This window comes from Lithobates pipiens, unplaced genomic scaffold (genome assembly GCF_037356315.1).
Source record: "Lithobates pipiens isolate NorthernLeopardFrog02 unplaced genomic scaffold, aLitPip1_a1.2 Scaffold_16, whole genome shotgun sequence".
NCBI lineage: Eukaryota > Metazoa > Chordata > Amphibia > Anura > Ranidae > Lithobates > Lithobates pipiens.
In genome coordinates, this window is record NW_027507748.1 from 101,745,909 (window position 1) to 101,759,198 (window position 13,290).

Below are 13,290 nucleotides of genomic sequence, written 5' to 3' on the forward strand. Positions count from 1 at the left end.
TGTGTTCTAATCCTGTGTGCCCCTGTGTGAGTGATTTATTTTTAAAAAAAACTGTTATGCCTCATTTCACAGCGCCTCTCAGCAATCACATGATCGGCCAGCTCTCTCTCTCCTTTCCTCCTCCTATCCCCAGTGACTTCAGCAGGGGAATCTCGGTCACACCTGCTGCATCTGTCAGGCGGGGAAAGAAAGACAGCCGATCATGTGATTGCTGGGCAGAGCTGTGAAATGAGGTATAGCAGGCTTTTTTTTTACTCACTCACATAGGGGCACACAGAATTAGAACACAGAGGGAATGGCATGAAGATGTGAAAGTGGCTTAACAAACACTTTTAAGCTATGACTGTAAATAAAGCTTATAACTTGATTCAGGCTTTGCATAGGTTGTAATTGGAACAAAGTGTATGTCAAGGCAAAATAAAGGGAAAAAAAAGTATATTTATATGTAGTAAGCACTGTGCAAACTGTTGGAGCTATATAAATCCTGTTTAATAATACTGTAGTAATAATAAAAATGTAGTACATTTCTAGAATACATTCACTAATCACCATGTTTAAACGCCTGAAAAGCAGTAGTACACATAAACTGGTTCCTCTGCAGGCTCATATCATAATCTGCTAGTATGCACCTCATACTACCACATTATGGCAGACTTTCGTAAATAGATCCCTCCAGCAGCATGCTTTCACTGCTGACAGGGATTTCATATTCACCATGTCTTCCTTCTTGGTTTGTGTTCTCAAGCCATTGAATGGCCAAGCCACAATGATGTTACTCTTAAGCACGGGTCGCAGCACAGCTGTCCATTGAGAGTGCAGTGTGCATGCTCTGGTGACATCAACGGCTGCTTAATACGTAAATATCTCCTAAACCAGGGGTGCCCAACCTTTTGAAGAGCGAGGGCCACTTAAGCTACCTGGTAACTGGTCATGGGCCATAACTAGCAGAGCAGGCGTGTGACGGGTACATGCAGAGCAGACACAGACCACTCTACGGGTCCTCCGATCCGCCCTGACGGAAGGGGATTTGATTCCCTTCTGTTTTTTGTTTTTTTTGCAAATCAGATTGGAGGTAGGCAGGTGTAAAAGGACACAAATATGTTTACATCTGCCATTTCATAGAGGTGAATGGAGGGTCCGAATGAGTTGGACCGATTGTGTGAAAGGGGCCTTTCACACTAATGCAGAGCAGTGCACCTGTGTCTTTCCTGTGGGTTAGCTACACTTTGCCATACACTTCTGTTATATCCTGCAGGTGTGATGCACTTTCTGAAAGTTCACCAAACCCGCAGGTAATAACAGAAGTCTATGCCTCAGTGCAGGTAACCTAAAGGTGCACTGCACCTGCGGATCAGTTTGAAAGCAGCCCAGTAACCACTGTGCAGATATGCCCATATATACACTGCAATTTTAATAATAAACGGACCTTTAATAACAGTCTCCCATTCAGGTATGGCCTGCTGTTGCTGTCCCTGGGAGAGTGCATTTGGCATCACTCTGCCTGTGGCAAGAGACAGCGCTATACAGGAAGCATTGGCTTATTCAGTTCTTCTCCACAGCTGCTTGCTTTGCCGGCTTCATTAACAGCACAAATGCTCTGGAATGGCGGGTCTGCAACCCATGATCTGGGCTTGCCAATCTGCCATCCCATAGAAGGAGGTCGCGGGCCACATCAGAGGGCTCCGTGGGCCACATGTGGCCCCCGGGCCACTGGTTGGGCACCTCTGTCCTAAACAGTGCAGGTTTAGGAGATATTCACTGTACCTACAGGTAAGCCGTATTATACATTCTCTGCATTAAGGTTAAAAACCTTTCATGTTTTACTCCCTCCTGCCCCCCTAAATAGTTACAAAACAAGAAGTCCTGATCTTATTAAAACAAGGGAGGTGATGAGGATAGAGGGGGCAGCGCCCCTAATGGACCTGATTTTAGACCGGAGTGAGAAGAAACGTTGAGGCTGCTTTAATTAAAAAAAAACTGTGCACTGTTTTTATCTATTTTTGACACTTTTTTGGTGAATGAGTAGGGGCACAATGTACCTCTTACTCATTCACATAGGGTGAGGGGCTGGATCTGGGGGCCCCCTTGATAATGGGGACAAGGTGATTTGGGGCGGGGGCACAGAGTCCCCCCGCCCCAAAAGCACCCACTTCCCATGTTGAGGGCATGAAGCTTGGTATGGTCCAGGAGGGGGGGTGGGCTCGCCCACCCCCCCTTTCCTGACCTTCCGGGCTGCATGCTAAGATAAGGTCTGAATCTTGGGGGGCCCCGTGGATTTTTTTGGCGTGGGGGTTCCCCTTAAAATCCATACCAGTCTTGGGGGGGAGCACACCTTTTACCTTTCAAGGTCTTCAAAGCACAAGTCGCATGCCAAAGTCAGATCAGTAAAGATGATGATCCAACTTTGATCTGACTTCAATGATATTTAATGGGCTGAAGTAGGACCAAAGTCAGACCAAAATAGTACAAGAAACTTTCAAAGTTGGACCGGCTTGTGTTTGGAGTAGCTACGATGGATCTCATAGGGAATCATTGATTTATGCATGTCATGCGACATGTTCTCCCAAAGTCAAAGCATATGTCGTACCAGTGTGAACCCCGGCCTTAGACACATGTCCCCTTCTATGACACTGCAGTGAGAGGAGAGCCACCACTGCAGCATATTTATTGCACAGCTAGGACCAATTGTGCTTTACCATTGGTCCAAGGCTCCAAGCTGTCCATTGAGCTCAGTACCTCTGACAAGAATCAGAGGCACTGTGAGCTCATCCTCTCAGTCTGCTGCAAACCAGCTTGTATTTAAACTGGCCACGCTGTATGTAGTTTCTGACAGGCTGCGCAAGGGTCCCATATCTCCAGAACCATAGGTGCTAGGATCCCCAAATTTTGACAAGTGGTTGGGTAGGACTTGGGCTACCTTTGAGGTCTCTGTGACCACAGGTCACCAAGCTACGACCCTTGAACCTCAAGGGTCGTAGAAGAGGAGGATCAGGGCTGCTCTGTGCAAAATCATTGCACAGAGCAGGAAGGTATAAACCTGTTTGTAAAGGCTTTTTTAAAAAAAATAACAATCAATTTAAACAGACTGCAAGTACAAAAAAGTAGATATGCCAGAAATATAGTGTGCGCCTACGTTTCTCTTTCATTTCACTGCACATATCTAAATACCTAAGCATTGGGCGTCAGCCCTGCCTGCTTAATTTCTGATGAATTACAAAGAACATAGACTTCTCCTTATCTCCTTCCCACTCCTCATCTGCATAGCCCCTCCTAGTGCACAGGCAGACAGCATAGGAAGGTATCAATTCACAAGATTTCTGGTGAAATCAACAGGTTTTTTTTGCACTTGTTTATCAGATATAATAAAACACTTTAGCAGGTATATATTAGCAGACCAAAAGGGAGAAAATAAAAGACAATTATTGTTAGGGTTTTAATGCACTTTAAAGCTGAACTCTAGGTTTGAATTTTGTTACATAGTCACATTGGGCAAGCTTGGACCAATGTAAGTATGCATATCTCATACCAGAACGATTGAAAAACTGTAAATCATTGTTGCAGTCGCAGCTATTACACTGATTGCTTCTATCCTCTGGGTCCTCTTCCCAATGGCTTCCCTTCTGCATGGGTTTGCTTTTGCAGCACTTCTCATATTCATAGAACATCTTGTATTTTTTAATGAATACAAAATGCTATCTGAATTGACAAGGTAGAGGTAGAGCAGTGACAGCTCAATCTCCACCTCGTCCAATCATAGAATGACTTGTATTCATTGAAAAAAAATGCACAGTGAGAAACCCTCTGTGGTTACTATGTAAAAGAGACAGAACCCAGAAGATCGCTGCGGTCACCACACTAGAATTGACTATTACAATAAAAAAAGATGCAAAGATAGAATGGAAATAACTATATCCCAGCATTAACAGCGTTTAGAAAACATATAGCCAAAAATGTTTGAGTGCAATTAAATATACCGCACATGAAGCAAAAGTTCATATATAGCAAAGTCCCAACAAAAGTCCATAGGGTAGGTATAGTGCTCTGTGACCCCTCAGAAACGTAGGTCAGCTTCAAAATCTACACACCGTCACCGAAAGAAGAAACCTTGTGCTCAGAGTGGTCCGCTTTGGTAATGCACTTACCACAAATGGGCTAATAACGAGCCTTATTATCTCCAGGTACTACTGCATACACCACTAATCTGGACTAGAATCCTTCCAAAGAGTGTCTTCTTTGGAGCGTGCCCTCTAAGGAAGACATGATTACGAAACACGTTAGGTTCTGTCCATACAGCTCCCCTGTCTGACCTTAGCGTCTGTCATCCTGGGTCTCATCAAGTCCAAACAACATTCAAGAAGCGGTGAGAACTGACATGTGCTGTGCAGCATTGACTTTAACACCTCCAATGCTGTTTGATCTGTTTTATTTTGTATGCATATTTTTATGGGTTGTGGGTATGTTCACAAATAAAAACAGTGTTATGCTATGAGAATCCCTTCTTTTTTGCATGGTTTATTTGGTGAGCAATCCTAAACAATAATTGTGATATATACAAGAACAGGATTTCAGTTCACATCATAAAGGAGAGTCCAGGTTTATCCATATTGTGATTGCTGTCCTTGGAAGGATTCCAGTCCAGAGTAGTGGTGTATAGACATGTGCATTTGTTTTCGTCCGAATACATTTTCGTCCGGATTTCGGGTATTTTCGTTATCATTTTAACAAATGATAAGGAATGTCCAGAATCCAAAAACCGAAAGATCCGACATAAACAAATGCTTTATTTTCGTTTTTGTTGCAACAGTTCGATATAGATAGGAGATTCGATATGACCCTGACAATAGCGATCTGTGTCCATCGATCCTGTGGTCGAATGTGCCTAACCTTAGCTCTATTAGTTCAAGATTATTCTACATAGAGAGAACAGATTCCACATAGAGAGAAAAGATTTGACATTATAGAGACAATAGCAAAAAAGATCGAATGTGCCTAACTTAACTCTATTAGTCCAAGATTATTCGACATAGAGAGAAAAGATTCCACATGAAGATTCGACGAAACAGTCGCCGTGAGCGGACATTTATGATCAAATGCTTCCACCGTAGGCTATAGAAGAATTCTAATGTTGGCTGACTAGTAATAATAATTAATAAATATAATTATTACTAGTGTCAAACATTAGAATTCTACTATAGCTTGTAGGCAGAACATTCGACCGGAAATGTATGATTTTAGCTGCTCTGTCGAATCTTCTTAGAACATTCGACAGACACCATAAGCCTTCAATGACAGATTCGACCTTAATTATTTCGGATTTTCAGACTAATGCATTTTTTTACGAAACTGAATAAATAAAAATGAATTTCGGGAGTAACTAAATGTATTTTTCTGACAAAAACTAAATTCCGAAACAAAATGTTTCAGTGTGCACATGTCTAGTGGTGTACACAGTATTACTTGGAGATAATAAGGCTCATTATTAGCCCATTTGTGGTAAGTGCATTACCAAAGGGGACCACTCTGAGCACAAGGTTTCTTCTTTCAGTGATGGTGTGTAGATTTTGAAGCTGACCTACATTTTAGGGGGGTCACGGAGCACTGTACCTACCCTATGGACTTTTGTTGGGACTTTGCTATATATGAACCTTTGTTTCATGTGCGGTATATTTAATTGCACACACACATCTTTGGCTATATGTTTTCTAAGTGCTGTTAATGCTGAGATATTTTTATTTACCGTACATACTATCTTGCATCTTTTTTTATTGATTTATTATTATAATAGCTGCTATAGTGCATTCATATTATTTATCTACTTGAGCGCTCAGATCAGCAATGCGTTATGTTTCTGATATTTTTTGACTATTACAGTGATTTTCAGCTTCCACATGGATTGGTGAGGTATGAGATATGTTTACTTATATTTGACCATGCTGGACCAATCTAACTATGCAAGAAAATTCAAACCTAGAGATCAACTTTTAGTAGCAAAGGGTTGGATTTTTTGAGATTTTAGAAACATTGGTAAGTAATGGATCAATGCAGAATCTTGGATGTATTTTTCATAATCACAGCTTTATAGAATTACATTTTGAAAGGATTTTTAGTGTATATGTAGAAGAATGGTGGCATAGAACAGATGATGGTAAGGCACCAAAGTGAGAAGAGGGTGGGTGGTCTTTAGTATAATATAACACATTCACAGTCCAGTTTACTATTGTATTTATATTTATTCACAGACAAGTTTTACATGCATTTTGATTTTCATATAAAGTTGTTTCTGTGTCTTATTTTGCAGCATCTGACCTGGCAGCAGAGCAAGGGCAAATTCTGGTAATTGCCACAGCAGCTGTTGGAGGATTCACTCTGCTGGTTATACTCACTTTGTTCTTCCTCATCACTGGCAGGTAAAGCAATACCCCTTAGAGGACCACTAAGCCTACAACATAATTTAGCAAAAACTTCTCATACCTGTGCAGAACTTGACATTGTGTTAATTTGATGTATACGGTAGAGAGGATATCACTAAATGGCGGACCGCGGTCCACGTCTGGCCCCAGCTACTGCTCTTTCTGGACCTTCGTGATCGCACCATTTAGCTGCCGCTTTTGTCCTTTGCCTCCACCGCTGTCATTAGCAGAGCGAAGGGAGGGAGGCGGGACAATTCTGGACTGGGGGCGGGACCAGCACTGCATGGAGAAAGGAAGCTGCCTGAACTAAATTTTCACATTAACCAGGAAGTGATTGGCTGCTAGGAGGCAGTATTAGCAACCAATCACCAAATTGCTAATATGAAAAGTTAACTCCACAGCTCCCACGTCCCATCCAGTAATGCTGTGCCTTTGCCTTCAGTTCAGGATTTTCCCATCTCCTGCAGTTCGCTCTGTGTAAGGTAGGAGAGTGAAGGGAAGAAAAGACATGGCTGTGAACTTGTGAAGAATGGGGAGTGGGGTGATGTACAGGGGGGCAGTGCTGTGTGTGTGTGTGGGGGGGGATGTAAAGGGGGACAGTGCTATAGGGGATGTTAAATGGACAGTGCTGTGGGGGAGAAAAGAAAGGGGCAGTACTGTGAAGGGGGTAGTGCTGTGGGGGGATGTGAAGGGTGCTGTGCTATGGGGGGGATGTGAAGGGGGCAGTGCTATGGAGGGGGGTGTGAAGAGGGCAGTGCTGTGGGGGGAATTGGAAGGGGGCAGTGCTGTGGAGGGGAATGTGAAGAGGGCAGTGCTGTGGGGGGATGTGAAGAGGGCAGTGCTGTGGGGGGATGTGAAGAGGGCAATGCTGCAGGGGGAGGAGAAGGGGCAGTGCTGTGGGAGAATGTGAAGTTGGCAGTGCTGTGGGGGATGTGAAGAGAGCAGTACTATGGGGGGGGTGTGAAGGGGCAGTGCTGTGTGTGGGAGGTAGTAATGTAAAGGGGGACAGTGCTATGTGTGGGGTTGGTGATGTAAAGGGGGACAGTGCTGTGTGGGGGTGGTGATGTAAAGGGGGGCAGTGATGTGTGGAGGGTAGTGATGTAAACGGGGACAGTGCTGTGTGTGGGGGTGGTAATATAAAGTGGGGTAGTGCTGTGTGTGGGGGGTGGTGATGAAAAGGGGGACAATGCTGTGTGTGGACGAGGGTGATATAAAGGGAGACAGTGCTGTGTGGGGGGGGGGGGGGGGGGTGGTGATGTAAAGGGGGACAGTGCTGTGTGTGGGGGGGGGTGGTGATGTGAAGGGGGACAGTGCAGTGTGGGGGGGTGATGTAAAGGGGGACAGTGCAGTGTGTGGGGGGGGGTGATGTAAAGGGGACAGTTTAGTGTGTGGGGGGTAATGTAAAGGGGGACAGTGCTGTGTGCGGGGGTGATGTAAAAGGGGACAGTGCTGTGTGCGGGGGGTGGTGATGTAAAGGGGGACAGTGCTCTGTGTGGGGGGCCGTGATGTAAAGGAGGGCAGTGCAGTGTGTGGGGGGTGATGTAAAGGGGGACAGTGGTGTGTGTGGGGGTGGTGATGTAAAGGGGACAGTGCTGTGTGGGGGGTGGTGATGTAAAGGGGGACAGTGCAGTGTGTGGGAGGATGTAAAGGGGGACAGTAGTGTGTGTGCGGGTGGTGATATAAAGTGGGACAGTGCTGTGCGGGGGAAGTGAAAGAAGAAGTGCTGTGGGGATGATCTGTGAAGGGGGAGCAGTGTGTGATGGGGAAGATGTGAAGGAGGACAAGCAGCTGCACACAAAATAAGGTACTGCACAGAAAACTGTTGGAAGAAAATGTTACTAATCGTACCTCCATGAAGTTTAATTCAATATCCCTGCAGTAGACAAATATACTAGGCTGACACAAGTAATGAGAATTTGTAGCAATATAATGTCCTCATTTTAGTGGCAACAACTGGCTACTGATCTATGCCTTACAGGAAACCTGTACTAAGATAAATACAGAGACTGCTGGTAATGACCTTCTGAAAATGTTAGTTGCTTTGCTATCTCTGGCCACAATACTTTGATTAGTGCCAAACATGCAGTTAATGAAATACATCCATACTTCCTACAAGGCACTGAAATGAACCCTTTGAATCGGCATATCTTACTGTATTGTATGCACACCAGTACAGGTGGGTTCTTAACCAGGTGATGGTGGAAAATTTATGGCCATGGCTCAACACATCTTAAGATGACTCTACTGCCTCCTTTAGAGATGGTTCCACTGCCAATCCTAACAGTAACAATGTCCCCCCTGCCCCAAAGGACCCCCGAAGTGGAGGGCATGTGGCTTGGTATGGTTCAGGGGGGTGGCCTGCTTATTCCCCCCATTTCTGACCTGCCATGCTGCATGCTCTTTTTTTTTATTTTGGCATGGGGTTCCCCTTAAAATCCAGGTTTGTATAGACGCCAGACCCCAACACTATTTTTCTTTTTATTATTTTTATTGACAAAATTATATTTTTTTATTCAGCTGTCAACAGGGAAGCCCATTGGCAGCTGATGACTCATTGGTTATTAAGGGCGCCACAACTGGCTTCCCAGCCCCGCTATTTAACAACCAGCTTTTACTGTGCCCTGATTGCAATCAGGGAGCAGAATGCATTGTGCAGAGCGCAGTGCATTGCAGACCATTCAGTGGGGCAAACACCTGCTGAACACCCTGCAAATTCCGGTGTTCCCCAAAAGGGGCAAATAGCCAATGTTCAGCCCAAACTCATGCTTGGGCCAAACTGTTCACCCAACACTACCTATTTATGTGTTTTCATGTTGCCCCCAAATGAAACTTAAAAGCGTTGTTTTCTTCCCATTTGTTTCCTTCACTCCTTCCATATTTCTGTGGTTTCATTCTGCTTCTGTCAAAGGTGAAGTGTCTTTGTGATGATTTAATTAGCAGACTGTTATTTCTTGCTTAGCATACTAATTACCAAAATAAGTGCCTGAAATGATTAGCAAGGAACTCATTTACAAGAAGTAGTATTTCTCTTTTATGAAATGTCAGCCATTGATTGTGGGAGAAAAACATATTCTCTGTAAATGGACCATAGAAGAGCTGCCGCCGCAACACTTTCTCTCGCTAAAGGCCATTCAATAAGTTTTAAGGTTGAAAAGGATGACGTTTCAGTTTTAATCATGCTAATTAACCTGAATTTTGTGCTGTGACTTCTCATGATTCTTAATAATTGATATTTTTTCACTTTGCAATGTATGCTGCATGCAGAAGCCTCATTAAAACTTGGAAAGAAGCAGTTTTAGTCTGGTGATACATTCTCTCCGGTCAGCGCAATTAAAAATGGAACCACTCTATGTACTGAATACTAACCAAAATGACAGCTATTGGCAAGAAAGACGTATTGAACATAATAATGTGTTTAAAAATGTATAATATGCATGCCACTCGTGACATGTAAAGTTTCTAATGGCAGAGAAGGTTAGATCTTCAAATAAAACCATTTGTCTTTTCAAAAGGTGTGGGGGGGGGGGGGGGGGGGCAGCTGTTATATAAATTGCCTTATTACTAAATCAGAAACCTAGAGATATTTTTTGTTTGTGCTAGGATTGTCAAGTTTTAATTAATGGAAAATTGAACAGGATGGAGGAGCTTGAGTGGACATGTATTTTTAAAATGTGAACATTGCCTAATAGCTGTGGCATAGTAAAAGAGCTGATCTTCAGAGACCATAGGATCTAGAAGTAAAAGTTCATAGGGCACCTCTTCATGAAGGGGACCTCATGTAAACTGCTGTCCTTGGTCACCATCCAGGGAAGAGATAGAATGGACTCAAGAGTGCGCTTAGAGCAGCGCTTCCGAGTTGAAGCAGATTCTGACAGGGAATGTGAAAGATGGCAAATGCGTTTCTAACTGCAGTATTCCAAAAGTTTATTTAGGACACAAGATTAGGAAAATTTACAAGCAGTCATTGGGAATCAGGCTAATAAAATCTTAGCTCCGGATGAGCTCCTGTGCCAGTTTATGGCCAGCAACCATGGAGAAGGTGACGCGCAAGCGTAAGATGGTCGCCACACTTCCAGGTCGACGTGGAATGTACATGCCAGAGGTGACGTCAGAAGGGAGTGGTAATGTGTTTTGGAGCATGCTCAGAAGCTCCTTCTTCAGAACTAAGCCCCAAAGACTGAGGAGGCGTCTTATATGGGAGGAAGGTTGGAATACTGCACTTAGAAGCGCCTTCTCTGTCTTTCACTAATTAAAATTTTAGACCCATGTAGCTTATCATTTCTTGTCAGAGCTCTCCTCACTGCGCTCTACAGAGTGTAACTTCAGCTCCCCCCCCCCCTTTTTCTGGCAGCTCAGACAAGCTTCATAAATTCTGGACTTTGAATGGATGTAGAGAAGAGAAGACTACTGATAAACAGGAACAACATATGTAGGAGGATTTGTTTCATCTCTGTGCATCACTTGAGGCCAGCCACTTTACTGGGTATATGTAATGGTTTATAACCACTTTAAGCTGCATTTCTATTCCAGTACTGGTTCAGCCCACAGCTTGCCTTCATCTCTATATGATGCTACATAGCTTAGAAGAGAAGGCTAGGTTCACAACTTAATATGCTGATTTTTAAGCACTGGATAAATAATCATGAATTGAAGATACTTGTGAGTAAGTGGATTTTAGCAGATGTTTGCAGGAGTCAATGCACCTTTAATGGCGCAGATAACATCCAGTGTTTCATTACCATTTCGTCAGAATCCAATTAGCTATAATTCCTTCAATATTTATAGTGAGCTGGGAAGAAATCTTATGTCTTCATTTTCATGCACGCACTGATTGAAGGACCTGTAGCATGTCTGAGCTAATCACATGTGATGAGGGTACATTAAGCATCTTTACACTTGTGATTCCGCCTTGCATTCCTCAGAGAGGGGAAAACATACATCATCAGAGAATGCTGCAGCTCATTGCACAGCATTGGAGGGAAGCCATACTCAAACAACAATTAACCACAAAGGTACAAGAAGACAATTTTCTTTCTACTTACTGAAAATGATTAGTGAATAGATAGCACCAATTGGTATGCACTTTTTTTTTAATATAGTGCTTCCATTCTCACCAGTAAGCATTGAATAATTCACATCAGTCCCTGCCCCAAAGAAGCTTATAGTCTTATTTCCTCAACATACTCTTCCATACACAGTTGACCAATTTGTTTGTGAGAGATATGCCACATTAAGAACATACAACTCCATGATAAAACCAGGACTCAGACTCCCAGGTGGGTTTTCATTTTGGAGTAGATGGGTAGGACAGGAAGATCATTACCCCCTCTCCCAAATTAAAGGCAGTATGAAGAATTTACTAGCTGGCGCAATCTATAGAACATCAGCATCACCTACTTTAGTGGATATGCCAGATGATTGCATAAGGACAGGTGATACTCAACATTTGGCCAAAAGACTAATCTTAGACCAGGCTCAAGTCCTGTGGGAACGCATGGGAATGGAGTTCCTGTACTTTTTCCACAACAGGAATTCAGTTCTCATTAGCAGCCTCATCCTGCAAGAATTTGACGTATGCGAACTGTGTGGCAGGTGCTACACTAGCAGCTGCCGACACAGCTCGCAATAGTAAGTTCCGCACACCTGGCCATTCAGGCATTGCCAGTAGGGGGCCCCATGACAGCTTCCACTTTGATCTACCTGTCAATCACAGCTATCTGACAGGTAGATCAGCTATTCTGCTCACAGGACATGCAGGGAAAGAGGTGAGCTGAGGGAGGAACATCAGTTTGGGGTGGTAAGCTGAGCACAATACCTGGCAAAGTTTAATGTCAGGAGGGAAGTTTATGTGGAAATATGTGAAGGGTTGGAATAGCAGCGAGTGTGTGTTGGAGCCCTACAGAGTTTGCAGCCCCCCAAGCTACCAACATACATCTCCTAAGCAGAAACACATCACTATCTCCCCAAGCATTCTGTCCAGATAATGTGCAGTTCATTTATGACCTTTCCGTTTAACCCTGTGTTATCCAAACTCTGTTCAATGAAAAGTGTAAACTCACCACATAAACACTCTATATACAAAATAAAATTCCCCAATAAAGATCAGAACATGATGTTCTCATTTGCCTGGAAGCACAATTGAATGAATGCTGATTATTCAGAGAATTACCGTATTTATGGTTATTGAGGATTTTTTTTACTATGTACTAACAGTTAAGCTTCATACACACAATACGAAAATTGGATGAAAAATATCACTTTTGAAGCGTTCGTGCATATGAGCGTATCATTTTTATTTATTTTTTGGTGAGGGAGTGGATCTTGGGTGGGAGTTCCCACACTTTTTTCCCCAGGACTTGACCCCTGTCTTAGACCATTACATGTATACTAATGCCGGGGGATAATCACTTTTAGAGAGAAAGCTGAGAAGATCTAACAGCAAACCTAGCATGGGGCAAAGTGCAGCTTTAATCAGTTTAATATAGACAGACTGGTTTCTAAGTGGTTGTCATATGTTAATGAATTTTGCTCTACTAGGTGAAGGGTCCATGTGTAAGAAAATGGGGGGGGGGGGGGTCAAATAATAATGTGGTCATTATTAAATAATTGCAATATTATTCATCTATACCCACTTTTCACCACTGCAATAGGGGTGGGTTAGCAATGAAACACACATCACAAAATGTAGGTAAAAAAGAAACATGAACTTCTTAGTTATTGACCAGGAAATATTACATAGAAACAATCCATAAAATCACAGACAAATATTAATATGCTGATACTGGCAAACAATAAAACCCCTGCACCATATAAGACAAATTCCTATATACGGTAATCAAGACAATAAGTTCAAACCATCATAAACTGTGTAGCCTACTAA

At 43.1% G+C, this 13,290-nt stretch overlaps 1 protein-coding gene across 2 annotated transcripts in view; it reads left to right on the forward strand.

Moving 5' to 3' along the window:
• The window catches only part of EPHA6 (EPH receptor A6), a 1,195,522-nt gene that overhangs the window by 908,574 nt on the left and 273,658 nt on the right, over positions 1–13,290 (forward strand). For both annotated transcript variants that reach the window (XM_077480173.1, XM_077480174.1), the window contains exon 8: positions 6,299–6,407. In XM_077480173.1, coding sequence (XP_077336299.1) covers positions 6,299–6,407 — 109 coding nt within the window. The remainder of the gene's footprint in view (positions 1–6,298; positions 6,408–13,290) is intronic.